The 27,862-nt window shown below is 27.1% G+C and overlaps 6 protein-coding genes across 6 annotated transcripts; 1 reads left to right on the top strand and 5 right to left on the bottom strand.

Annotated features, from left to right (window-relative positions):
- Positions 1 to 3,668: 3,668 nt before the first annotated feature.
- On the bottom strand, positions 3,669 to 4,619 carry OCT59_001376 (uncharacterized protein; the record flags this gene model as incomplete). The annotated part of the gene is made up of 1 exon (XM_066139523.1): positions 3,669 to 4,619. One exon carries the CDS (start codon positions 4,617 to 4,619, stop codon positions 3,669 to 3,671), a length of 951 nt encoding a protein of 316 aa, XP_065988921.1.
- A 5,598-nt stretch (positions 4,620 to 10,217) lies between these two features.
- Positions 10,218 to 10,460, top strand: OCT59_001377 (uncharacterized protein; the record flags this gene model as incomplete). The annotated part of the gene is made up of 1 exon (XM_066139524.1): positions 10,218 to 10,460. One exon carries the CDS (start codon positions 10,218 to 10,220, stop codon positions 10,458 to 10,460), a length of 243 nt encoding a protein of 80 aa, XP_065988922.1.
- Positions 10,461 to 14,159: 3,699 nt separating this feature from the next.
- Positions 14,160 to 14,765, bottom strand: OCT59_001378 (uncharacterized protein; the record flags this gene model as incomplete). The annotated part of the gene is made up of 2 exons (XM_066139525.1): positions 14,160 to 14,436; positions 14,551 to 14,765. 2 exons carry the CDS (start codon positions 14,763 to 14,765, stop codon positions 14,160 to 14,162), a joined length of 492 nt encoding a protein of 163 aa, XP_065988923.1.
- A 110-nt stretch (positions 14,766 to 14,875) lies between these two features.
- OCT59_001379 (uncharacterized protein) lies at positions 14,876 to 15,591 on the bottom strand (the record flags this gene model as incomplete). The annotated part of the gene is made up of 2 exons (XM_066139526.1): positions 14,876 to 15,089; positions 15,404 to 15,591. 2 exons carry the CDS (start codon positions 15,589 to 15,591, stop codon positions 14,876 to 14,878), a joined length of 402 nt encoding a protein of 133 aa, XP_065988924.1.
- Positions 15,592 to 15,850: 259 nt separating this feature from the next.
- OCT59_001380 (uncharacterized protein) lies at positions 15,851 to 16,494 on the bottom strand (the record flags this gene model as incomplete). The annotated part of the gene is made up of 2 exons (XM_066139527.1): positions 15,851 to 16,153; positions 16,393 to 16,494. The coding sequence occupies 2 exons, from the start codon at positions 16,492 to 16,494 to the stop codon at positions 15,851 to 15,853; spliced, it is 405 nt and encodes a 134-aa protein (XP_065988925.1).
- Positions 16,495 to 25,093: 8,599 nt separating this feature from the next.
- OCT59_001381 (uncharacterized protein) lies at positions 25,094 to 25,417 on the bottom strand (the record flags this gene model as incomplete). Its single annotated transcript, XM_025331845.2, has 1 exon — positions 25,094 to 25,417. One exon carries the CDS (start codon positions 25,415 to 25,417, stop codon positions 25,094 to 25,096), a length of 324 nt encoding a protein of 107 aa, XP_025181356.2.
- Positions 25,418 to 27,862: the final 2,445 nt, after the last annotated feature.

The following is a 27,862-nucleotide window of genomic DNA, read 5'->3' on the forward strand; positions in this document are numbered from 1 at the left end:
AAAATATATCAATGTAGCGTGACATATTCTAAAATAGCCATTGATAGTTTACAAAATAATAGACACTATTAACAAAAAACTATCTTTTTAAAGAAAAATACAAAAATATTAACATATACAGAAAGTTTTAATAGGCAATTGTAAAGATTATTTAGTCTAGGCGCAGTATATAGTAAATAATAAGATATTGTGATGTCACGGGATTTATTTTTTTTTTTAATCTATTTTTATCCTTTATTTTTATTTTTTTATTTTTAGTTATATTACATATAGTTATCTTTAGTTATTTTTAGTTATTTAGTGATTAGATAGAATATAGGTGGCTGGCTGTATAGACAAATATGCCCAGATCGCCACAATTGGCCGGGTGGCAATTCTGTTAGACAGATATTGCACCAGATTTTTAACAATATAAAAAGGACCGTTGTTGGATGTGCAGTTGGAGTAGTTAGTTTTAAGTTTAAGTTTAGTATAGATTTTATTTTCAACAGATAGATTATACGGATATTACAGAGCGAGTAATATCGTATTTGTTCAATTGTTAATAAACCTGCCGATATACGTTTTATCGTTTTTTCACTCACACTGTTTATTATTGTTTATTATCGTTTATTATCATTATCATTTATTATCATTTGTTAGTTTTTTGTTATACACCATTGATTATCCGTATACATACTAATATCATTAATCGTTTTTATACACACACCCCCCGATCTACCCTCAATCTAATTATCTAACACATCGTTTATTATCGTTTATCCGTATACACTTTTACCTTATCGCTTGTCATACATCGTTATATTACCCTGCCATTTATTAACCGATCCTTATATGTCTTTCTGTTACTACCTACCGAACGTCAGAAACCGGTGGTAACAGTGACATAATGACATAATTAAAAAAGATGTTATACAGTCGACCCTTTATAATCACATCATTTACTAGGTGTCTAGGTGTGACTATAAATAATAGTAAGATATAGTCTCATGGATAGATAATTTTCAAAAAAATTTTATTATATATTTTTAAATAAAATATTAATAAATTTAATAAATTTGTCATTTTTTAAGTTATCATATATTATTATTAACGCGTAGATTTAAATTATTACCTTTTAATGACGGAATCTTTGATTGTAATAATTGAATGAAAATTCATGAAATTTTGTTGTAACTGAAATCATTGTTAACTTTCAATAATAAATGCTTTTGCACCATCCCACCACTCCCTAATACACATTTTTAACTTGCATGATCGCGTATACAAAAAAAACACGTACAACTTATACCTTATTTTGAGAAATTACGAGTAACTACCCACTTTATTATTACTGTAAAAATAAAATTTGCATTACCCTTATTACATTAAAACACAAAAAAAAAATATAATTATTCCATACCACAATCATTAAGAAATAAATTAAGTGTACTTTGCTTTTCGAATTAAACTCTTTTACTCTAACTACCTGCGTAAATCTTTATTATTAAATTCAATATCATTTTGTTCAAAAATTTAATAATAAAAGTTTCCAGTTCACTAACTGATTTTTTACTGATATTGCAGGTATTTCATCATCAACTGAATCAATCAGCTTGTACCAAATTAATAATTTCTTCATCAGTAAGGTCGGAATTTTCATGATCAAGTATCCTAAAATATTCTATTACATCATGTTAGGAGATTTTCAATTCCATTATCATCTATATTTAATTCGGAATCCAATTACAATAGGATAAAATTTATGAGAGCCTGTAGCATTAGCGCAAAAAAGCAGCTTTTATTCAATAAATAAATAAAAAATCAATGTCTAATAATAAATTAAATTTTTTTATTATATATTTTATAATATAAAATTAAAATATTCTTACCTTTTTACGTTCAGCAACTGATCCAGTACTAAGTGTTTGGTTTGGTTCCATTCAAAAAAAGCAACTGATCCAGTACTAAGTATTTGATTTGGTTCCATTCAAAAAAAAAGGCCTGTCTCATCTGCATTATAAACATCTCATCATATTTCTAAAAGTGCACGTAAACGTATACATTCCTCTGAAAGACTTTCAAGTGGCGTACTTTTAGCTTTCCCTGAAACATGAACTTTTGAAGACTATTATGCAATTATAATCTATACACCTAGCCATTAGCACAACTTAAGGAACTCCACTAGCCACTGCTTGTGAAGTTCCAAGTTTGCATAGTAGCCATATCAAGTTCTGGAAACTGAACAAAACGTTGCCGAAAAGTACGTGCAGTCTGTGAAGTAGAAAGTACTGCTAACCATTTTTGATGATCCTTCCACGTTAATAGTTGTTCTTTAGAGTAATCTAGTCCAGGATATTTTGTATTGAAAAATGAGGTGACTTACATTAGAATTTTCTACATATATCATTAATATTAAAAAGTAAATTCTATTTAATATTTGATTCATAATTAATAATGATTTTATCAAAAAGCAAATACATACCTTGTTCTAAATTGTCGATTGACGGAATTAACATTTAATTTTTACTGGGCTTGTCCTCGTGAGTTAGTTGACGAAATCTGGGAAAAAAGTCTTGAGAAAAGAAAAGACATTAAAAATTTAGACCTAAGTGAATGCCACTTGACGAAATCTGTGAGAAGTAAACTTTTGGAATTATGGAAACTTAAAGTGGCCTTAACCCCTTGCAGACTTTTGTTGCTCAAACTTTCCCTCAGATATGGAATGAAATATTCATCAAATTTTTTATAACATCATCTATATCATGAGAGACGATCCTACTGTGTCTGATGAGGACCAAAAATTTGTAGTAATTATGAATCTGATTTATTATATATATTCTTAAAAATTTGATATTCAAAGTCAACGCATAATCTTGCATAATTAAGAGTAAAAATGTTTTTCCTAAATGAAAAAGTAAAATTTAGTAACTAATACATTATCCTGATCCTATATCCATCATACCTTAACTATGTTATTATATTAGTTTAGTTAATCAATCAATTCTTCAACAACTCTTCCTTTATTTAATTGAAAATATAATAGAACCAAATAACTGAAGGAAAAATTATTAAATATATATATATATATATTAATAGATAATATAGTAAAATATATACTGTATATATAATTACAAACCTGGGTAAGGGAAAGAGGTTAAAAACCAAGAAATAACCTTAGATTATTCATTTATTTTTGAATATAAATTTAAATAATATACAATTATAAATATTATTATTAAATCATATTTATATTTCTTTATTATTAAGATTTCTTATAACATTATTTTGAGAAGTTTCAATCATTATAGTAACAATAGTAAATATACTCAATAAATAATAGCACTAAAAAATTTAATTGATTTTCATATCTCGGTTGGGACAGTGAAACATGATTCCAGAAATTGTAACAAAGTAACCTTTGTAACATAATAATTGACGTATATATCGGATAAAAATTTCAGCTTAAATTTCTTAGTAAATTTATTATTATAATTTATTTTGACATATATTATCATTACTATGATTTTAACCTTAAATACTAACTTTTATACAAACAATATATAAAAATTACTTTTGTTTTAGTAAAATTTAAAGATTTAACCTATGATTCATTATAATATTTTAATTAAAAATTATTAACCTACAATTTCAAAACGAAATAAAAGAAAAAAAAAATAGAATCTAATTTATAATAAAATTTCAGTTTTTAACCACCCGGTTTGCGTAAACCATTCCCATAATTTACTTGATCTATTGACATCTATTGGCAGATGTTTTTGTGCGTCACTCTTACGAAACGGGAATGATCGTTGCGAATAACCTCTTGCAGATGAAATTAAAATTAATTTATAGGTTAAATATTGAAGAGGCGTGAGACGTAAAGTTGAAGCCACGAGAGCTTCTTTTGGATGTAATAGATCGTAGTGAATTGAATTTCCTATAAACAGAGGGTTCCCCTTCCATGTGATGTTTGGTGTTATATTTTTCAGTATATTTTGATCAAGATTTAGCTGTGCAATTTTCTTCATCAAATCTTCAATTTTCATAGGAGGAGGAATTGGTATACGAGTCGGTTTTATCTTTCCTGCCACAACCGTAGGAGTTATACCGTTATACGCCATAGCTCTATAAAAACTATTATTTTTACCTCTTCTTTTATGTTGTTTAGAAATTGAATTTTTTGTCTTCGCTTTAATTTTGGATGTTGAATTTTTTGTCTTCGCTTTAATTTTGGATGTTGATGTTTTTGTTGTTTTGGTTTTGACGGTACGTTTTTTTGGTAATGGTGGAGTATATGATATACCGGACGAACCGTAATTCAATGATGATGAGGATGATATTGGTAAATCATCTCGTGGCGTTGAACCGTTTTTTAAAGCGAATATGTTGGCGCTTGGTCTACTACCAGGACCGAACGAGGCGACATTAGAAACACTGGATTTATTTTGTAACGGTTGTTCATTTTTTGTTTCTGAACGTCTTATTAATTCTAGTATCTCCGGCGGTGCATCGCAAATTCTCATTCTATATTTTGATTTGGTTTTGACATGTTCGTTATTAGTTGATGAAGGAGATTGTGTAAAAGAATCGGCGTCCTTGGTAACAGTAGGAACTTGCATTAATGAATTTGAAGACATTCTTTCGATAAAAAAAAATAAGGTTTATTTGAAATATTTGGAATTTTTTTAGTTTTTTTTTTTTAATTTTTTTTAATGGGAATGTAAAGAATGTACATTTTTATATATGAAATTTTCGGAGTTAAAGAAAATTGTATCCGATTGATTATTAAAAATTTAAATGAAAGAATTGTCTGTTACTATAATTCATATTTGTTTTTTTTAAAAAAAAAAGTAATAAAAAAAAAAAATTATTAACTCATATATGTTTTGAGAAAATAAAGAAAAAAAAAAAAAAATTTTTTTATACTTGCATATACGTAAACATGTTATATACCCTATATATATTGTAAAATAAAATTTGGGTTTTTTTTTGTTTATTAAATATTTGAACGAAAAAAAAAATTTTTTTTACAATACTCTTATATATAACGTCAATCATCATACATTAAAATTCTGCAAATTTTGTGGAAAATCCGATCCGATAGAGATAATAAAAAGCATTTATGTAACATATAAACGTATTATTATTTAATAAATTACCATTTATACTTCTCAACATTAATTATTATAAAAAACAAGTTCCCAAAATTTAATATGTGCATTTTCGGCATAATACAAATAATGATACTTACTGTATGCATGATGTAAATTAATATATAGTAATTTCTATCACTTACTGCGCCAACATATGTAAATGAGTGAGAGATAAGGAGATTTATTCCTTTCAGGATTTGAAGTTTTTATTTTAAATACACATGCGTAATTGTTTGTGAAATATGAGATTAAAAAATGGATTAATCCAATTGGGAAACGATAAACGTTAAAACGTTAAACAGATAATCGGAGATCGGAACGACTTTCAAGGATTTACCATTTATGAGAACATATCAATGTCACAAATTACCCTTTTTAAACAATTCTTACTTGAAACATTTTAACAATTAATTAAACTATTAAAGTAATGAATAACGAATAAAAAACCCCAGAATTATTTTAACCCTAAATTATTTATCAAAAATCTAGTTTTCTCACCATAATGGCCCTCAAAATTGATGTTGATATAAATGGGTTCATTGTTGCTTCTAAATGATATTCCAATATTGGCTTATCAATGATTAACCAAATTTGTTAAATTCTAATTTTTTTTTTGTTTGTTTTGGAAAAGATCAAATAGCGAATCCGACCAATAAAGCCTTTTTTCTCAATGATGAACCTAAGTACAGTACACCAAAAATTTGATATTAATTGAGATGCAATAAAAGAAAAGCTTGACAATTTATTACTATAAAATTATTATAACTTAATAGCTTATCATATGAATTACCCCGTCCACTGCTGTACTCTGAACTTTTGAAATAAAAAAAAAAAATTTTTTTTTTATCTTTTTGTAATGAAATCAGATAATATCTTTGCCCCAAAAAATTTTTTATTTACATGACACAAAAGAAAAATCGTCTTATTTTATTAACTATATCAGGAATAGAAAATGTGAAGATGTAGAATTTTTAGAATTGTTCATGATATCATCACTAACAAACTTTTTATTCACAGGTATGGAAATATAATATGTATCATTAAATTATGTTTCAGATATTCTTAATAAGGAAATCTATTGTTATTTTTTTTATCGTCTTGGAACCAATTGGTTTTCTCCCTTCGCTTATTAATATGATAATATCATGTATGAAAGAACATGAACATCAGAATTTTTGAAATATCAATATAAATGGGAACATACATTACTTTTATAAATTGTATTTTTATTAAATGTTTTTTTTTAATTGCTTAATCAAAATGTTGATCTACATTAATGATCCAAGCGGCTCAGCAGGTGGTCTGTGTGTGTAACTGTACCCGTATCGAGAAGAATTAAAGCACAAGAGTTTTAATTTGTTTCAATATTCAGGAGACAAATATACCGTAAATTTTAATTGTGGCTAGTAAACAAAAGTATCTTATTATACGCATTTGGATTATTCGGATTATTCGTTTTTCCTCTTAAACTTGTTTCCTTAAACTTGAAATATCCAACTTCTAATGGCATGCACTTTTGTGTACATTACAAAAATTTTCGTATTATACATCATAGTATACTGTATGTCTGTATATCGTATCGATGAAATTATCAAACATAATAATGTATGATTTCGGGCATGATATACACGATATCTATATCGTTAATATCCAATCACTTAAAGTCTAATACCAAATTGAATAATTTCCATAATTTGAAGTTTATAAATTCCGGAGCAACATGTTATATACACGGACAAACATTTACAATTTAGATTTTCTTTCTTGACTCACAAATGTTCTTCCAATTAATACAAATTTATTCAACTATTATAAATAGAGAAATATTGTAGTAAATAGTATTAAGACAATTTCTGTAATAACTCCGAATAAATGCTAGTTTTATTCCGAAAAAACCTCAGTTATGTTCGTAGTAACTAATAGTTTCTGATTTTAAATCAATCTATTAATAATTATTTCACGAATCACGATATTAAATTATTTGAGACGTAAATACAATGCTTTTTTTCTTTTAAAAAAAAAAAATTTGTTATGTGATCGCATTCTCTCGTATCATTAGTCCAAAGCAAATAACAATTTTCTTAAAAATTTTTGGGCTTAATCAAAATTTTATAATTGAACATGTTCATAACCATTTCCAAATGCAGCGAAATTGATTCTTCAACATTAACACCGAAATTCTTGAAATCCTCCTTTCAAAATATTCGGTATTTGATCACGTATTGTAAATCATGTGAAACCGGATAAATCACTTATTCGGCACTCGAACCGAATAATCGTTGGGACTAATTGCCGATACGGTCTTAGGATAATACAAAGCATGTTTCGGGAAATTTATTTGGCCGACCTATTTAAAAGTTTGAAGAGAAGAACCTCAGTTGTTAATAAACGTTTAAATACTGAAAATGAAGAATATAAAAAGCTTATACAAAAACAACGACGTGCGTAGTTGGGCGAAAATAATGAGTGCTTTCGATCAAAAGACGTCTTGTATATATTTCGCAGTTAAAGATCATGTAACTCCACATGCTATGGATTAATTCGGAAATATGTGGAATTACATACATTCCCATATATCTTATGCGGATTCACATCGATCTAACCACAGGATTTGGAAAATATTAGAACTATTCGGATTTCGATGTGGATTTCCATGTGGAAAAATTTCCTGATAGATGAGGTTCAAATGTCAATCGATGATTTCGAGAAGTTGTGATGTGAAATATATAAAATGGAAATTGATAGTCAATGAATCAAAGCCGAAAGACGAAGAAAAAATAAAAAAAAAATAATTAAAATTTTATTACAATTAAATATTAATAAATATATTTGTTAGGAATTGTAAAAAAGAAAGTATCGTTAAATTCTATGATCAACCATTGAGGTTATAAAATTGATGTGTGTTGTATGAATGTTGTTGATACGTATTCACAGATCTGGAGACATTATAAGATTGTTTTGAACGAAGTAAATATTCATTTAAAATTATGAATTTATGATCGCCGCGATTTTTCCAAATCTTCAATTATTTGTGTGTTATTATTATCAATAAGATTCTAAAATATTTCATTATCGGCAAAATTTTCTTATAAACTTAACGGTTCGTGTCACAAATATATTTATTTATTCCTTTCTCATTTTAAGTAGTAGATGCTAAAAGATGAACTTATGATATGGATCAAGAACATTTTTCTAATAAAATACTTACTTTTACAACTTATATTTATTAATAAATTAAACTTACCGGAAATTATCTGCTTTTTTGCTGTATTCCAGAATCTTCTTAACCGATGTTGTAACCTTTTCAGCATTGTGATTGCATCAATCTACAAGAAAAAAGATCAAATTTTTCAATCCTAGTTTGTATCTCTGAGATATTTTAACGAAAATTTTTTGGGGTATTCGCAGTCGATGAACGTACGAATAAAAATGGATTTAGATAAAAAAAAAAAAAAAAATTCTGTGTCCATTGTTTCTAATGTTGAATTCAACCTATCAAACACGTGATGTCTATAAAGATGAATATAAATTAATATAATAAAATCCAATATTAACGTTGCGGCTATTTAAATATCACTTTTAACGAGATACTAGCAATTCGCAATTATAATTAATAAAGTATTACAAAAAAAACATCAATAATATAAAATAAAATAACTTATAAATAGATTTAATGCACGCACATGTTTCGGAAAACTTACAATAACAAATTTGTAATTATAAGAGTTTATGAGAGACAAAAAGGCAAATAAATATCTTATCGTTACGGAATCAAAAAATTTCCAATTATATTTTTTTTTTTTGTGTAATTCGAAATAAATAAAATCTTATTTGTAGGTCTATAAGAAAGACAATAAACTTATAAAAATAAAACAATAAGATAAAGAAGGTTGGAATAAAGTTATATAATAATATATCATACTATAAGCGAATAGAATCCTTAGTATTACAAAAATCTTAACCATTGAAACATGTAGTAGAATTAATGATTACAGTGTATGCATATACATATAAATAAATAAGTTGTTTAAATTAAAAGGTGTTGCGATTAAAGTTAAGTTTAAAATCTGTGTGCATTCATGCATACAATAAAACCCAAGTTATATTTCTGTAACGTTGATCGTACTACCAATTATTCAATTCTTTACGGCCGAGGATCATTTTTAGCAAATAAATATAATTTATATTGTTAAACACGTATTTTTACAATAAACTTTAATGCTATATATTACGTATTCTCTAAAATTTTATATAGTTTTATATAATAAGTTCGGTTCATATATGAATGTATTTTAATTTTATTCAATTTTAGAACTCATTTCTTTCAGTTGTTTCTTTATTTGATTTTTTTTCAGTCAATTCCGACTGGCTGAATAAAAGATAAGATAATCAAATATTTCAAATAACATAAAGCTGATTGAAAAAAAAAATATGTTTGAAAGGATATAGATTTCTTTTATCTTCTCCAGATTTGGACATATGAACTAATTTTAAATTAATTTATATTTCTATCTAACAATATATTGCCCCTAGCTATAAAACACACAAATACAGCGGTATATTTACTATATTAATTTCTCTTTTTAGAATTGTATGGATTGAACATAACCTTTTCCGTAAAGCCAAATCATTCCTTTATTATGATTCTTTATTCATTGAAATTATATAGCTTTTGTATATAGTTTAACCATATTCGTTTCACGCATCGCTCTTATAGACTTACAAATGTGTATTAATTATTTCCCTTGTGTTATTATCAATCATTGAAGCGTATAATGAAAGAGATATCAATTTATTTAGGAAGTTTCTCGGATTTCGGCTATTTATTGTGCGCATGAAAATATATGCACAGGTATTGTAAATTTATTTATCTTCAATACAGCTGTCGTATGTGTTGAATCGTTATTTGGCGCAATTCAATATAATTTATTATCAATGATTATTTCTCCAAAAGTATAAAAACGATAGATTTATTTTCATCTCGCAATAAGTTCTAAAGAAAAAAAAAAACAAAACAAAAAATTTCTCATAAATTTCCTAAATTCCTAAAAAAACTATCTTTCAATTTTAATAATTTTAATTATGAAACCAATAAAACCAATTCGATTTGTTCCATACGTTGAAAAAGATAGGAAAAAAAGAGTTAATGTGTTCATTTACTTTCGTAACGTAATGATAAGTAGATACAGGCCTACTATAATGAATACGTCCGTTTGCAGCAGAATGATGTTAGAAAAGTGGAATGCTTTACCAGAAACCGAAAAAAACAAATGGCGCGAAAAGCTCTATACAATTCAATCGCTTTCGCCGCAATCTGCACTTTAAATAATTTACTGTCAATGTATATTATTATTAAAATATTTTAAATATTTTACTTTTCATTTTTTTTTTCTCTTCATGTAAACTTCTACACAATATATCTAATATGATAGATATAGTTTAGTTATTTTTTTATATAAATTTTATTTTTATTTTGTTATATTTGTTGCTTAAATTTTAAACGTAGTATTTTGTTTCAGCTTTTCTATTTTCTTACATTGATGTAATTTAGTACCTTCACCATAACAAATGCAAGTTCGGAATTGATTTTACTTCATCCCGAAATATTTTACATAAATGTATATTAAGTTATTTAACATAAATAAAATTAAGTAACATAATTTTATGTGGTTATACACGAAAGCGCCGCAATTTTCATATATTTTCTTATCATGTAATAAAATAGCCGGAAATAATCATTTGTGACAATGAACTCAAATATAGTAAATCGAATAAGCATCGTCAATAGGAGATACATATATATTTATTTATTTATCTATGCTTAATCCATAACCAAACATACAGCCAGTGAAAAAATGTATTGAAAAAGTTTCTGTAATATAAAAGCTGAAAGTTACATTATAACACAAGCGAATAAAAATTGTACAATTAAAAACAAAAATTTAAAAGAAATTTTTTGTGAATATATTTAAGGTATTATTTTTACATAATCTGAAAGTTTATCATGCATAATATAAGACCCAAAAGAGTTTAGAAAAGCTTTAGCCGCTGTTAAATATATACCATTTAAGTAATATTAAAATTATAATATACAGTATCTAATTTGCTAATTTTATTGAGATCATTCCTTAATTCGGACATAATGGTGGATTCGACCTATGAAAATACGATGTAACGTCAATAGATAATACAAATTTTTTTTCTTTGTAAAAAATTTACGTCGAATAATATTATTTTGATTATTATAGAAAGATTACCTGTAACTTAAACACATCCGGTACCCAATTAGTAATTATATCAAAATATGCGTTCTGTTGTTTTTATATATTTATTTATTTTAATACATTAAGCATTCTTAAAATTGTTTGCATGTTATTATTTGTTGGATCTTGAAATAACAAAATTTATGACCTTTATTGTAATGCAGTAATATTTTATTAAGTTACAGGATGAGACTTGAACTGGCGGAATTTCAATTATTTGAAAGGAAAAAAAGTTCTTCATTATTATTTGACAATCTATTTCTAAAATATTAAAGTGGTTTTTGGGTTTTAAACTTCGTCTAGAAAAAATGAAAATTGGATGTGACATTTATCCTCAGTCATTGGGCTTTGCTTTTTGCCTGGACGTTGAGTAGCGCCATGTGGTTACATCCTGTTTTCAGCGCATGAATTGATATACAGTATACTGTATATTGTCAGATTAACGCCTATCAATGGTACCAATAGGACGTGTATATACAACGTGATGAGCTACATAATAAAATGGAATGCACGTGATATGGTATTGATCTCACGCAGCGGTCGCTTTAATCTGAGGCAAAGAATCAATCTGAGGAACAACATTCGTTGCCTTTAAGACTGTTGATTGTTTTGGCCGTTTGGCCATTTAGCTGTTGGCAAAAAATCCTTTGGCCGAGGGCAAATCCCAATACTGCTTTAAGACCTCCCAATAACTTCGTGACGACATTATACTTCTGTCTCTTATTTGATCTCAGCGGGTCTGAGGGGAATTGGGATGTTATATCTAATTTTAGACGAGTTGAAAGTGATGTCACAAAATACTTTATTTGTGAAGTATGCGGGTTTGGTGCATTGATCTCTCAAAAATAAATATATTTTTCATGATAATTTAAATCAACTGATGATACTGATGATAACATGTATTCATTTTGCATGATTGTTTTATTATATACAGTATATAGACTAGAGACAACTGAGTTGTATGTACCGTAACTGATATATGTACCGTAAACACCGTAACTTGTGCATATGTAATATTTGGTATAATTCTTTCTCTGAAGCGCTTTGCTCATCATTGTTGTCACAGTTTAGAATATTTTCAATCACTTTAAATTATTGAAAAATACAAACCATGAAATATATAAATTCGGAGAGATTTAAAAATTTATATTGTTAAGCAGCTATTTAAACTATTAAACTATTTTATGCTATTAGACTATTTAAATTATTTATACTCTGCGGAATCATTGGCCACAGTAAAAGTTACGGCAATAATAACATTAACGGCATGTTGGGTTTTGTCGTAATTGTAGCCACAATCCGCTATATCCTTTATATGCTGGCCAATTCATTGGGGCAGTTCCAACTGCATCACTAATTTAGACTGTCTTTCTTCTCATCATCACTTGTCATTTAAAATTATCCATTAAAAAGTTCTTTTTCACTCAATAAAATAGTTAAGGCTAAGAAATCCGGAAATTTTGTTTCTCTTTATTTTATTATGTTCTACTTCAAAGTTTAATAATTTTTTCTGTGTAATTAATCATGTGTTCTTTCATTATTGTTCTTTTTATTTCTTTCATCGCATGTTCAAATAGGAAAAATAATAGTTGAATCACCTGAATACCATCTGAAGTTAAATTTAAAACATCCGTCTTTTAAACATCCGTCTTTTTTGAAATAAAAAGACACTTTTTGCTAGTTATGCAATATATTATTGTTTTTGTTTAATACTAATTATTCAAGTTTAACAATAGAATAATGATATTTAACAAGTCGATTATACCTCATCGGTATAAAAAAATTTAAAATTATAGCTATAATGAATAGATATAGAGGAGGGGATTTTAGTTAAAAAAAAAAAATTTATTATGTATTGGGCTTTAACAGTTTTTTTATATTTTTATATCAATTTTTATATCAATCGAATTATCTTTAACAAATTTATTTTTTTTTTATCAACAATCAAGCCATCATATCGATTTTCATACCAAAAATTCTAGTCAATGAAAGTTCATACTTGTTAACATTTTAAGTTATGCATTGAAAAAAAATGTGAATTGATTATTTTTTGATCAAGTAATTCGTGATACGTGGTCGCACAGTATTATTATTATGTTTATTGAATTTCTTTAACAAGCCATACGCATCAAGCGTCATTGACCCAAATAATTTTCATTTCATTTCAAAGCATTATTGTATTATTCTACGAAGTTGATTACTTGTTGTGTTGTCACTGAAATTTCTATTTAAAAAACATTATTGTTAAATTATTATTACTTTAATACGGATCTATCTTCTGTTGAACTGCTCTCTAAATTCATCTGTTGTTTGTCCGGCGGCGGAAGTGAATTGGATTGTCACGTCAGTCGTTATGTGATTTCTCTGTTTCCTATAGACTATTTTTTTTTCTTTATTAGTAACTGTAGAAGAACAAGTTATATATTAAATACAAAAAATACATTGAAATATTAGCATCCTAAATCTCTCCATATCAAATCTCCGTATAATAAAACGAAGTAAAAATTTAACTATCTAGTCCATGTATTCACTAAATTACTAATCACTTTATTTCCCCATAATTTTCTATCACTAACACCTAACCTAAATACGTCATCTTTACTATTCTCTAGCATTATATTTTTTATAACTTTTTAATTCTTTTATTTGTTTTTTTTTATTTTCTAATTTTTCACTATCTATATCTTCATCCCTCTCTGCACCACTATCTTCTTTTTTCTTTTACTTTCTTTTTAAATCTTTGTAATTCCCAAATGTTTTTCTAATTCAATCGTATCATTACACCTGTTAATCCAAATTTGTTGCTGTATTTCCTCATAAATTCATCAAATATGCGAAATTGTAACTCATGCTGGCCTTTAATCTTGCAGAGCGTCCACCATTTCTTGTTTACAATTCCTCTTTTTATTTCATATATTAACTTTTCTGTTTTTGTTATTAACGAGCAATTCTCCGCCAAATCTATAATCCTTTCTTTAAAACGAACTTTTTCTTCTCCATTGCATACGCCACCGTCATTATTCAAAATTTCGTCGATACTATTAAAAAAGATATTATATTCAGTGTTATCCGCACATTTTTTACTACATATTCACAGGTTCCCATGTTTCCTCTTCTAATGAACATCTTGGACACATTATTATTATCAATACCCCACACTTTCCTTTCCCATAACACTTTGTAATGTTGGCAGAATTTTCAAGAAATTCTTGACTCTGAAACTTCTTGTCGTAGCATCATCTCTGTTCGTAACGTTTTTTGACGTTGTAATCTCGTTATTTATTAACTTAAATGATGCGCTCCAATCTATCGTTATATTCCTTCCATCTGATTCTATGAAACAATCTCTAACATAATCCAATAACATTATGTCAATTTTCGTGTTATTAAAACTCAACTCTTTAAGCCATGATCTGAATGCACCTTCTATCGGAATATAATTCCATCTTAACGCAAACTCATCAACCAACAAATTATTTATTTGATCGCTTCTCCAATCGTTTCTTTACAACTAACAAGCGCTTTTTTTATCGCAGGTACCTTCCCGTCTTGAATTTCTTTTTGTATCTCAGCTTTGTCGTCTTTAACTAACATCTTTACGTTCTTTAACTCCAATAGCGTATTGATAAAATTTAAATATATATACAATTTATCATCTAGTTCTCTCCTTGCACTCCCCATTTTACAATAACTATATAACCATTCAATGATATTTAGATCTGTTCTTATTTCTATTTTTATATTACATGGCAATATCATTATCGCGATAATCATCCACTTTTCACGAATCTTAATTTTCTTTCGAAGTTAAATTTATCAATATCACTATTTTTTGGTATTAGCTCGTTCCCAAAAAACCCATTCAAACACAATTCTCTCCCTTTTTGAATATCTGCACCCACATTCACTATTACTTCTTTGCCAATGAATCCTCTTATTCTTTCTTTTATAAAGTTTCTCAATTTGTCCGTCGCATCACTGTCTTCTAATATATAATGTAATCACATCATACTATTATCCATACTGTCCATCTTGTTGTCATCAATCAACATAACATTCGCGTCCATTTCTTTCACTTCTTTTATATTCGACTCTATCACTGATTCATTTTGCGCTTCTATATTTTCTGATGTCATATATGGTTTCACTATACTCTCATCTCCACTATTCTCAATTTTCCTCCCTTTTGTCATCGTCGCTATCTCTTTTCAATATACACCAAACATTGCCCCGCACTACGTTTCCTACTAATGTTATATACTCATCCTTTACAGTTCACTAAGAATGGCGAGTTAAACTTTTCATTCTCATTCTCCAACTCTTCATGCACAATTAAATGTTTACCCACTTCATCATAATTTTTACTTCTCGATCTTTTTGTCTTTATACTAAATAAATTTTCTTCCCCCCTTTTCCCACATTATTATTTCTTTATTACTTTCTTTCCTCGTACTAGGCAATAATTCTTTCCTTAGTATTGTTTTCCCTCGTCAAGATTTCTTGAAATGAAGTAATGTGTTTGACAACCCTGTCATCCTCTTCGACATCTATCACCATTTCACTTAATTTCTTGTACCATAACGGTTCTGGTCCTTTACATAAGTTATTCTTTGCCAAAAAATGCGACCATTTCATCATCCTATTCGTGTACGGCTCAATTAATTGTTCAAGAAATAAACCTCCTCTATTTTTCAATCTATCTCTATGTAATCTGTACTCATCTCTGAATATTTCTTCTATACGAATATTACCCCTCTAATTCTGTGGTTTGGAAATTGATCACTTTCGTCTTCATGATTACAAATCTTAAAATTATTTTCATTTAATATTATTAAACTGTCACCCACATGTGATTTTGTTGAAAACTTCTTACTTGTCGCTATTTCTGCAAAAGACATACCATAATCTAAGAAATTCCAGCTATCTGATCTTTTCTCTTAAATTTGAACCATTATCTCATTCGCTAAGCCATCTTTCCACATCTTTCACTTTACCACGAAATAACCAAGATTTTTGCGATATTTTACTGTCCACAATTGTGTGGTATTAGATGAAGCAGGTGAAGCGACTGAAGTAATTGCATCAGAAGGTTTCATAATAGGAGCTTTTGATTTAGAGAATTTTATATTAAGTCTTGGAAGTTCTAACCAGTTCTAACGGAACTTTAACAGCTGATCCTCATTAGATGGGTTCAAACTTGTTCGAGCACAATATTAAAGCTGTAATATAACAAGATCTCGTGACATTTGGTGAGAAAACTTAAAGGTTTTATAAGTAAATACATTTCTCCACCTCCGGAGTCGTTGGACCAGATCTATTCAAACCTACTATGATATCAGGAGAGTCACTTTCTTCAACTTTTATAGGGGTAATGACAGCAGCCGACTTTTATTAGGAATAATACTCGTCCGTCTTTCTCTGATACGATTGCCAAGTAATTAAGCGTACCACAGAATGTCATACGTCTCTTGCTTGTATGAATCGCCAATCCAAAACCCGAAATCTTTATCTTAATGAATAAAATCATACTATAATAAAATCAAATGAATAATATCATACTATGATAAAATCAAATGAATAAAATCATATTATAATAAAATCAAATGAAATATCATCAATTGACAATAATATGTTTTCTGGCTTCAAATCTCGATGAATGACATTTTTCTTTTGAATATAGACAAGAGCATCTGGATACCTTTTTATCGTTATCATCCACATTCTTTTTTTTTTAGAAGGTTTATATACTATTTCCTTTTGTCCAAGTTTCGTTTTTATAATTATAATTTTGTTATTAATAAATCAGGGTAGAAACAGATTTTGAAGGAAGAACTTGCTATGCTTTATTTTTATAAGATTTGATCAGTGAATTTTCTATTGAAGATTTCACAACAATTGTTTGGTACGGTATTAAAAAAAAAAAATTAAAAAATTAGCACAAAAATCTTCATTTATCATGATGACACTGTGACACAAGTATCACGAAAAACATGTAGTGACACCTATATAAATTCTCTTCAAGTGCTTAATATTTACTGCACCCTCTCTAGTGTCTAGTGACCACTACACAACTACCACTACACTAAGATTACACATTCCACTATTTTTTTACTATAGTCCCAAGGGAGGTGCACTTAGAGAGGTGTCACTATAGCCAACTTACCTATAATGTAATTTCAATTCAAAACCATGAAATAATTTTAAAAGAAAGGTATTGATTATTTGGTAACGAGCTACAGGAGTGTAGAAGAGCGTCTGATGGAACCTTCGCAAAGGCAACTTTGCTATCTTTTATATAGAAATATTTTAATATTATACTCATATTTAGAACCAGAGTATATATCCGCAGGAAAATATGTCACTTTTACTGTTATCACGAAAGGATAATGAAGCTATTATTTGCTGAATAATGGATGAACAGATTCTAGGGATTCTAGGCCAGAATCCTTGCTGGAATGTGACGAAATTCCTTCACAGTTTAAATATTTATATACTAAAACTTTTGGACAATTTGGCTCAGTAGTACGTGTTCAGGATCCCAAACATGCTAGGGAATTGCTGCCATAGCTGGCGCTCATTTGGCGCTCATTTGGCGCAACATCAGTTCAATACATAGTTCTTCTTTAACCAATCAATCACCAATGTTTAAAAAATGAAAAATGATGATGCTGCAGCATATAGAGCTTTTTTCATCACATTTAAACAATGCTTAATTAATAATAAATAAATTCAGCCAAGTATCGAAGGGACTCTTTATTTATCTTTTTTATAATGAGTAATTATTTTAATCGAAATTAAATGGATTTTAAATATTTACCTTGGTCCAAATATGACTGACACTTTTACATCCTTGGCTTCATGGTGCTGAATCTTGTGAACACTTTTTTTGGAATGACCGGATCTATATATAAATCCAGGCTTCGACGTGCAATATTCAATAGCAAAGAATTAATATTTGGGGACCGAAGGAAAAACTTGTATGACAAGGTATGTTATATTTAATGGATTAGTATTTTAATAATTTTAATTGCTAAAGATCATTTTAATATAACTCTAGCTGTCTGGACGAAAGTTTCATTAGAAAAATGACGATTATAGTCATCTGATAATGATATATTGGGCTGTGATGTGTTGATATGATCCAACTTATCGATTTTTCGGTTGATTTGAGTTAGATAATGAAGATGTTTCAATGCCAAACAATAATTTGCGATTTTATTTTATAAAGCGAGTGAAGATTGATGATTTACACCCATGAGAAATTTGGTTATAGTGAATAGTTATTGAGGGTAGAATTTAGGTATGGTGCGTCAGTTCCTTATTGAAAAATAATTTTGGATTTCACTAATGGTAAATTGTGATTTCGGAGTCTTATTGCATTGTATGTACAATATTTGCTTTTAACATTCTTTGGTATTGTAAATTATTTTTTTATTCTTTTTTATTAATATTATTTGCTTTCTTAGATATTTTGCATGTTCCAATCCGTGGAGAATTTCGTTAAACGAAGATTTTTAATTTGGATACAAATTGGATCATGTTTTTTCAAATACCGTATGTTGTCAATAGCATTCAATGTGTATTGAAAGAAGGATTAGTGTGGAAAATTAAATATTATTAATCAAATCTGATGGAAGTGATCACGCAGCATAATTAATACTTGCAGCAAGCAGCGGCAACTGCTGTTGTACTTTCATTAGACTGTATATAGACATCCATGAAGCAATACTATAGTACAAGCAATTGATAATTCGATAGAGCAAACTTATCATCTTCTACATATGTACTATGTTTATGTTGGATCGTTTTATGAACACCATAATGCGCCATAAAATTTCATAAGCATATGGGATTCAACAGTATGTAAATTTTATTCCACATTCTTATTATTCATTTTTTACCTTAATTACTAATAATTATTAACTATTTAATATAAGTTAAAAAAACTAATGGTCAATCATAACGATATAAAGACTCTTGCTTGAAGCGAGATTGGCCTGATTGACCTGATTTGGATTTGCCATCGGTATTTTTGCCGTAAAAGAACAGCGATGGCCATCAGTTTTTCGCTGAAGAAAAAAGAGCAGTATAAATGCTCTTATGCGAAAATTTGGCGTAAGAGCAGTATAGTAAAATACGAGCCAACCCCTCCTGAATTTAAATCCGGAAAGAAATTAGTAAAAAGGGAATCGATTGATCTAAAATATTCATGCGTAGCATAACAAGTATGTCATTGTATATTAATTTATTAAATTAATTTAGAAAAAATGTACAATCTTATTAGAAAGTTATAGTAATTGGTATTTATTCTGAGATATCGAAGAAATATAGAATATTTGATGTATTTGATGATGTTGCCTCTTTAACATGATATGCGATTCTCGGCAAATCCTTATTATTTTCAAGTCATTAATTGTCTTAATATTTAATATTTTAGTTGATTTTTTTTTTTAACTTCAAAGGATATACAAACGGAGCAGATCCGACATGCATCAGTACTCGTTATTGTCATTGGTGGAGCAACGCTGGTAAACAATTGGAAAATGAAGACAAGATTACTGTATTTCTGATTTATGTAGGATTTTGTCACATCAAAACTGTCGGGATCTCTGATTACAAGAACTTCTAATTGTTATAGGCTTGTAGAAATTTGTTATCGCCAATTCTCTCTGGAAATAGATCCATGAGGAGATTTTGGTTTTCTTCTTGTCTATTTGGTTTTTTTCTAATGCGGCGGGAAATTGGGCGTTTCTTAATAATTTTCTAATTACAGTGGGAGAATGGTTTTTTTAACAATAGTGAGAGAATGGTAAGGGTAAAATGAAAACGAAAGGGGAAAACGAAAGGAGCTGGACAAAACAAAACATAAACATTAGGTCTCTGATAGTACAAATTTTACGTTTGATAATTTTCATTTTGAGCATAAAAATAAATAATTGTTAGTTTCTTATCATTAAACAATAGTTTCAAAATATAAGATACTTTTTAAAGATCAGTGATAATTGAGATACCAACTCTATTATGAATTAGAAGCAATAATAAATAAAATTCCTTTAGATGAATACTTTAGTTAAGATAGTAAAAATGAATCAATTTTACCTTGGTCAATTTATTAAATTCAATGCACATATGGTAATTATGGTAATGATGCTTTACAAAATCACGTACTTAAAATTGATACGGTCAATAATATGAATGAATGGCATCAATAATTTTTTATTGTTTTCATAATGTCAGAACAACAAAAAAAGGTAATACGAGTAATTTAGTAATAATACATTGACTACACACTCTCCACCATACACTACACTTCAATAATACACCTTTACTAAATAAGATAAGGAAAATGATAATCTTCATTAATCACCACACGAAATAAATAGATCACATCCCCTATTATGCACTACCCATCAACACATATACCTACAATGAATCAAATAATAATTCACGTTACACACCAAACACACTTGATCTACAATAACATTCTTTCATGTCGGTCAATGGAACTATTATAGATATTCTTTTTCATAATATAAAATCTTATAGGGACTTGAAGATAAAGAATTTGGTTCCTTTAATGATGTTATAGTAACCTTGCCTAATGGTTCATTACAATGATCGTGATCTTCGGTTTGTGAATGACTTTGTTAACTTCGTTTCTTTTCCATCACGCGACTAAGAAATAAATAGATCACGTCCTCCATTATGCACTACCCATCAATTCACCTACAATGAATCAAATAATAATTCACGTTACACACCAAACACACTTGATCTACAATGACATTCTTTCATGTCTGTCATTGGAACTATTATAGATATTCTCTTTTTCGTAATATAAAATCTTATAGGGACTTGAAGGTAAAGCATTTGGTTCCTTTAATGGTGGTATAAACCTTGCCTAATGGTTCATTACAATGATCGTGATCTTCGGTTTGTGAATGACTTTGTTAACTTCGTTTCTTTCCCATCACGCGACTAAGAAATAAATAGATCACGTCCTCCATTATGCACTACCAATCAATTCACCTACAATGAATCAAATAATAATTCACGTTACACACCAAACACAATGACATTCTTTCATGTCGGTCATTGGAACTATTATAGATATTCTCTTTTTCGTAATATAAAATCTTATAGGGACTTGAAGGTAAAGAATTTGGTTCCTTTAATGGTGTTATAGTAACCTTGCCTAATGGTTCATTACAATGATCGTGATCTTCGGTTTGTGAATGACTTTGTTAATTTCGTTTCTTTTCCATCACGCGACTAAGAAATAAATAGATCACGTCCTCCATTATGCACTACCCATCAATTCACCTACAATGAATCAAATAATAATTCACGTTACACACCAAACACAATGACATTCTTTCATGTCGGTCATTGGAACTATTATAGATATTCTCTTTTTCGTAATATAAAATCTTATAGGGACTTGAAGGTAAAGAATTTGGTTCCTTTAATGGTGTTATAATAACCTTGCCTAATGGTTCATTACAATGATCGTGATCTTCGGTTTGTGAATGACTTTGTTAATTTCGTTTCTTTTCCATCACGAGACTAAGAAATAAATAGATCACGTCCTCCATTATGCACTACCCATCAATTCACCTACAATGAATCAAATAATAATTCACGTTACACACCAAACACACTTGATCTACAATGACATTCTTTCATGTCGGTCATTGGAACTATTATAGATATTCTCTTTTTTCGTAATATAAAATCTTATAGGGACTTGAAGGTAAAGCATTTGGTTCCTTTAATGGTGTTATAATAACCTTGACTAATGGTTCATTACAATGATCGTGATCTTCGGTTTGTGAATGACTTTGTTAGCTTCTTTCCCATCACGCGACTAAGAAATAAATAAATCACATCCTATTATATACTACCCAACGACTCATATATCTCTTTTGACTACACAAGATAAAAAGAAAAAATACACATAATGATTCTCATTACACGCGAAACACTCTCGATACCAACTTCTTCAATAAAATTTTTTTACTATAACTATGCATGCTTTAGATAGTAATGGTTGTGGTTGATTATCTTCATATGATATTGGTTGGTAATTTGCATATGGTTGAGGCAAGGTAGCAGGGTGACGATTGCGGTTACGGTTACGGGTTGCGGTTCGCGGTTGTGGTTAGTATAAATAAGGCAGTTGATACATTTTCCAGTATTTAATTTATATGGTGGTGATAATGGTTGTGGTTCATATAATTGCGAAAATATATATATATATAATATGAAAAAAGATAAATGTCAAGTCTAAGACAAGGTTGTATATCCACTTTTTATAATCAATCAGAAAAATTTTGATTGGCCTTCAAATAGTTGGCACTTGGCATGTGATTATCAGATGATTCAATTTGAGATTTAGATCAAATTTTTTGAATTTTTGTGATAATAAACATGTTATTAGAGTAATGGTAATAGATAGTAATGGTAATTTCTTTTCTGGTGGTAGTAGTTGGGTTGCAGTTGCAGCTGTTATGGTGGTAGTGATGTGGTTGTGATAGCGATTATAATGAGCATTTACAGCTAAAGTTTTATATTAATCTTTTACTTCTTGAAGTAGAATTTAATTACTTAGTTCTTTCTTTTCCTTTTATTTTATATGATTCATGAAATAGTGAATTTAGAAGGTTCTTTAAATCTTAAAATTATTAATTTAAAATCACTCTTCATTCACTTAAAGATAAAAAGACCAATTTGAATCCTATATTTCTGAATTTTGCTTTTAAACAGGTTGAAATAAATGAACCAGTTATAATATCTTTGTTTCTCCATTAATACCATCCAGTAATGTGATACCAATTGGTAAATATTTTTAAAATTCATTATTTATTTATTAATTTTTTTTTTTTGCAATAATATATAAATTAAATAGAACTATGAACTTTTAAGAAAAAAAGTGAAAATGATATTACTGCTTTTATTTATAAAGAATTAGAAATACAAGTTGCCATATTAAAAATTTTGCCATATAAAAGAATTTTGGGCTAAATAATGCAAGATCTGAAATTCCTATGGCTACTCCTTTAATCTTTAAACTAAAAATTGTAAAGCTGCCTTTTTAATGTTTTTGAAATATCTTTTAATAAATAAAAAATTGATTTAGATATTAGTACATTTGTCCAAAACCTTTTCATTAGATAGGTTTTGAACAAATTATATAACAAAAATTTAATTTTGGTTAGAATTATAATTAATTTTAGCTAATATTTAAATTTTAATTTAATTATTAAATTATTTCATATCCGCCAATCTACAAAATTAATAAAATTCATCTAAAATTAAGGAATTTGACAATAATTTAATAAAAATTAGGATCACGGTATTACATGATCATATAACAGATATCAAGAAAAAACTTCAACAAAAAGTAGTGCTAAAAATTTTTTTCTTCATAAACTCCCTATTAAACTTCCTATTAACTTCCCTATCAACTTTTCAACCAGTTTTAACATTAAGTAAGTTGAAGAATTTTTGCAAGTATATTAGTAATTATTTATATTAGATACAACTCAGAGCTGTTTTTTTATTTTTATTTTTTATAGTTTATAGAAAAATTTATTTAGAAAGCAAAATTATTCAAAAAAATTCTTTTAATAAATAAATAACTCTAAATATTAATAACAATATTTTAGTGAATTTAGATTATGCATTGATTAGTTGTTTAATTAAATCTATTTGATATTTATTATTAATTATTTTCCAGTTAATTTTTTTTCATTAAATCATTAAATATTCCAGATTTTATAAAGTTTTTCTTTTTTTTTTTTAATAAGCTAACTTTATAATATTTTTTTCCTTTTTTTAGAAACTCCTTCTATTGATTTTGATTTAAAGAAGTAAATATTTTGGAAAAGGTCTTGAAAGTTTTTTTTATATATTTTTTGACATTTTTTTTTATGTAGGAACAGGTTTTAATTGATTTTAATCGGTACTACACCATATAATTAATGATTGGCAAATTTTACAAATCAGTGAATATGTAATCTTTAAATATTATTTTTAATATTATTTTGATTTTACATTAATTTTTTATTATTTAATTTATTAAATATTTACTTTTTTAATATTCTAGTATTATATTTATATTTTATTTTTAGTTTTAGTTGATGAATATTAAAACTTTTGAAAAACTTTAAACTATTCAAAATTATATCCAAAATTATATCCAAAACTGGTTTTAAATAATCCAAAATTATCCAATTAAAAAACCAATTGGACAAATTTAAAGTCTAATATTAGATCCAGATATCCAGCTAATTTTTGTTATAAAAGATATTTAAAAAGTCTCGATAATATTTTCATATCAGTTAATGTTGCAAAATTTGATATACTATAACATTAGTTGATTTCATTTGACTAAAGTAATAAAATTACACTTTAAAATTAATAAATAAAAAAAAAAATTTGTAAGTTAGTAGTATTATGAAAAATATGAGTTTTTTTATTTTTATTTTTTTTTTAAAAAAAACTTTATTATAAATGCGATCATGTCCTATTATAATCACGCTTACTTACATATATAAACTTACAAAAAATAAGATAAACAAATACATATAAGAATTAAGCATTATGAAACAAGACTACTTTTCATAAAGAACAAGTCAACCTATCACCTAAACGATCACATTATTGTTATCAAAGGTGACTATCATGATCTACCTAAAAATTTGCCCAATGACCGCCTCGATGGAATGCCAAATCATTCCATTTATTCCAATTACTTTCTAACATCTTACAGCCAATATCTTTAATACCCACTTCAGTGCGTTTACTATGTGACTTAGCTTTTTTATCTTTACCGCTAATACCGCACCGCTTTTCTTCCTTTATTTGTAACTCGTTCCTTAGTTTCCAAATAAGCACTTTGAATTCTAATAAAACTCTCCCAGTTATTTGTTTTAGTACCTTATACAACAATTTTTCTTCAATTATCTTATAGCACCTTAATAATTCTATTAACTGACAACTGACTTGATTCTTCATTAAAAATGTAAAATCATATAAACATCCAATATCCTACATACCGAGCTCATTAATTTTACCTTTTAATTCTTGTGTATCTATATCATCTCTTGAATACTCCTGTATAATTTTAGCTAAAAAAATTTTTAATCGCTCTACACGTCATAAATAACGTGCATGTATGATTCTTTCTTTATTAAAAAAGCTGTATGTACATACTATCGAATACAGAATGAAAATATGAGTTTCTTTATATATATTATACTTACAATTATAAAAAATTAATATACAAGTAGTTTTGACTTTATTAAATAACTTTTAATTAATAAAGAAAATTGATTTCATTTGATTAAAGTGGTAAAATTATTACGCTTTAAAGTTATTAAATAAAAAAATATAAAACTTTAGAAATTAATAATATGGGAGGTGGTCAGTAGAAAAAAGGAAAATCCAAATTTTGGTCAAAATTTTTTTTTATTAGTTTACTTTGCCAATCATGATCATGAAAACAAATTAACTTAATAACTAAAAATCTTAAAATTTTTAAATTTCCCTCTTTTCTACTGACCGCCTCCCATATTATAAAAAATATAATTTTCTTTATAAATTTCATTTTTAATTTATGAAATTGGTTTAATAATATATTTGAAAAAAAAGGTAAAGTTTAAAATTCAAAAAAAAAATTTATTATATATACAAAATTGTAAAGTAAAATTAATATAAAATTAAAATTATACTAAAGAATGGTACAAAAAGTGAAATTATTAACCTAATTAAACATGGGTAATTTGAATAAAAAAAACATATACAATTTGTTTATTTTTCAAATAAATAGAAAATTGAATAAATAAGAAGTATAGTTTTCTGATTATTAAAAATAAATAGTATTTTGTAATTATTAAATAAACAATTTTTGTTCTATTTTTATCACATATATAAATAAAAAGTAATGTGTAACTGAAAGAACCAATATGAATGGATGGCCATTGACTTACATAGTAAATAGGCAGATAATAGAATTTATAAAACTGATATGAATAGTATATAGTTCTTAGTTTTGTTCTGAACAAATTACTGCTAGTAAAACAATTTTAAATTAACTACTGATGAATGTAAAATTAATTCATTTTATATACTATAATTTTTTTTTAAAATTAAAAGTATTATAAAATTTTCACATTATAAAATTATTCTATATAAGTGATTTTAACGCTTATTAGTGGTGAAATTCACCTAAGGTAAAGTTCACTTATATTACATAATTTATTAAAATTTAAATTGTTTTGTTTTGAAAAACTAATAATTTTATTAATAAAAATATTTATATAAAATATATAATTTAAATATGGGCGCTTTGCAGTAAAAAGGGATGAAACTACTAAAAAAATTCAAATTTTCTTTTATATGCCAAAAATATTCTAAATGCTATAATTTGTTCAGATTTTATATTAACTCATTTTTTATTTTTTTTAGTAGTTTTGTTTCTTTCTACTGCAAAGTGTCCATATAATAATATATTATCCCTTAAACTGTAGGGGCTAAAATTAATTTTAAAAATTTTTGAATTTTTAAAATATCTTAAGATCTAGTGATCATAGAAAAATGAAATTATATTTGTTAGATTCCTCTTATTAAAGTGCATTTAATAATAATAAAATCATAACTCTAAAATTGATAAAGAAAAAGTTATATTAATTTATAAATTTTAGATTTTATAAGTTGTCCTGTTATATAATATTTGTAGAAGGACAATTTTATTTCTATCAGATTCAGTTCTTTTCATTAAGACGCATCAAATGGTGGTAATTTTATATTTCTAGGTTAATGGATAAAAAGATATTTAAATTTAAAAAATTTAACTACTATTTGTTATAATTTGTCAATCATTTATTTTTAAAAAATTATTAATCAAGACTGATTTTAACGCTCACCAGTGGTGAAATTCACCAGGGGTAAATTCACCCAAGGTAAAGTTCACCTATATTACATAATTTATTAAAATTTAAATTGTTTTGTTTTGAAAAAAATAATAATTTTATTAATAAAAATATTTATATAAAATATATAGTTTAAATATAATAATATATTATACAATAATTCATAAGTTAGTATTATTATAAAAAATGAATAAATCCTACAATATTAAGTAGATTTTATATTGCTAAACAACTTTCAATTAATAAAGGAAGTAAATTTCATTTGACTAAAGTGGTGAAATTACACTCTAAAGTTAGTAAATGGAAAAAAGAAAAATTCGAAAGTTAGTACCGTTATGAAAAATGTAGATTTCTCCATATGTATTATACCTACACCCATGAAAATTAATATACAAGTAGTTTCGACCTTGCTGAACAATTTTCAATTAAGTTAGAAAGTCGATTTCATTTGACTAAAATGGTGAAATTACACGCTGAAGTTAATAAACAGAAAAAAAAAAATTCGAAAGTTAGTACCGTTATGAAAAAT

The sequence above is a fragment of the Rhizophagus irregularis genome, chromosome 1, assembly GCF_026210795.1.
Source record: "Rhizophagus irregularis chromosome 1, complete sequence".
NCBI classification, from domain to species: domain Eukaryota; kingdom Fungi; phylum Glomeromycota; class Glomeromycetes; order Glomerales; family Glomeraceae; genus Rhizophagus; species Rhizophagus irregularis.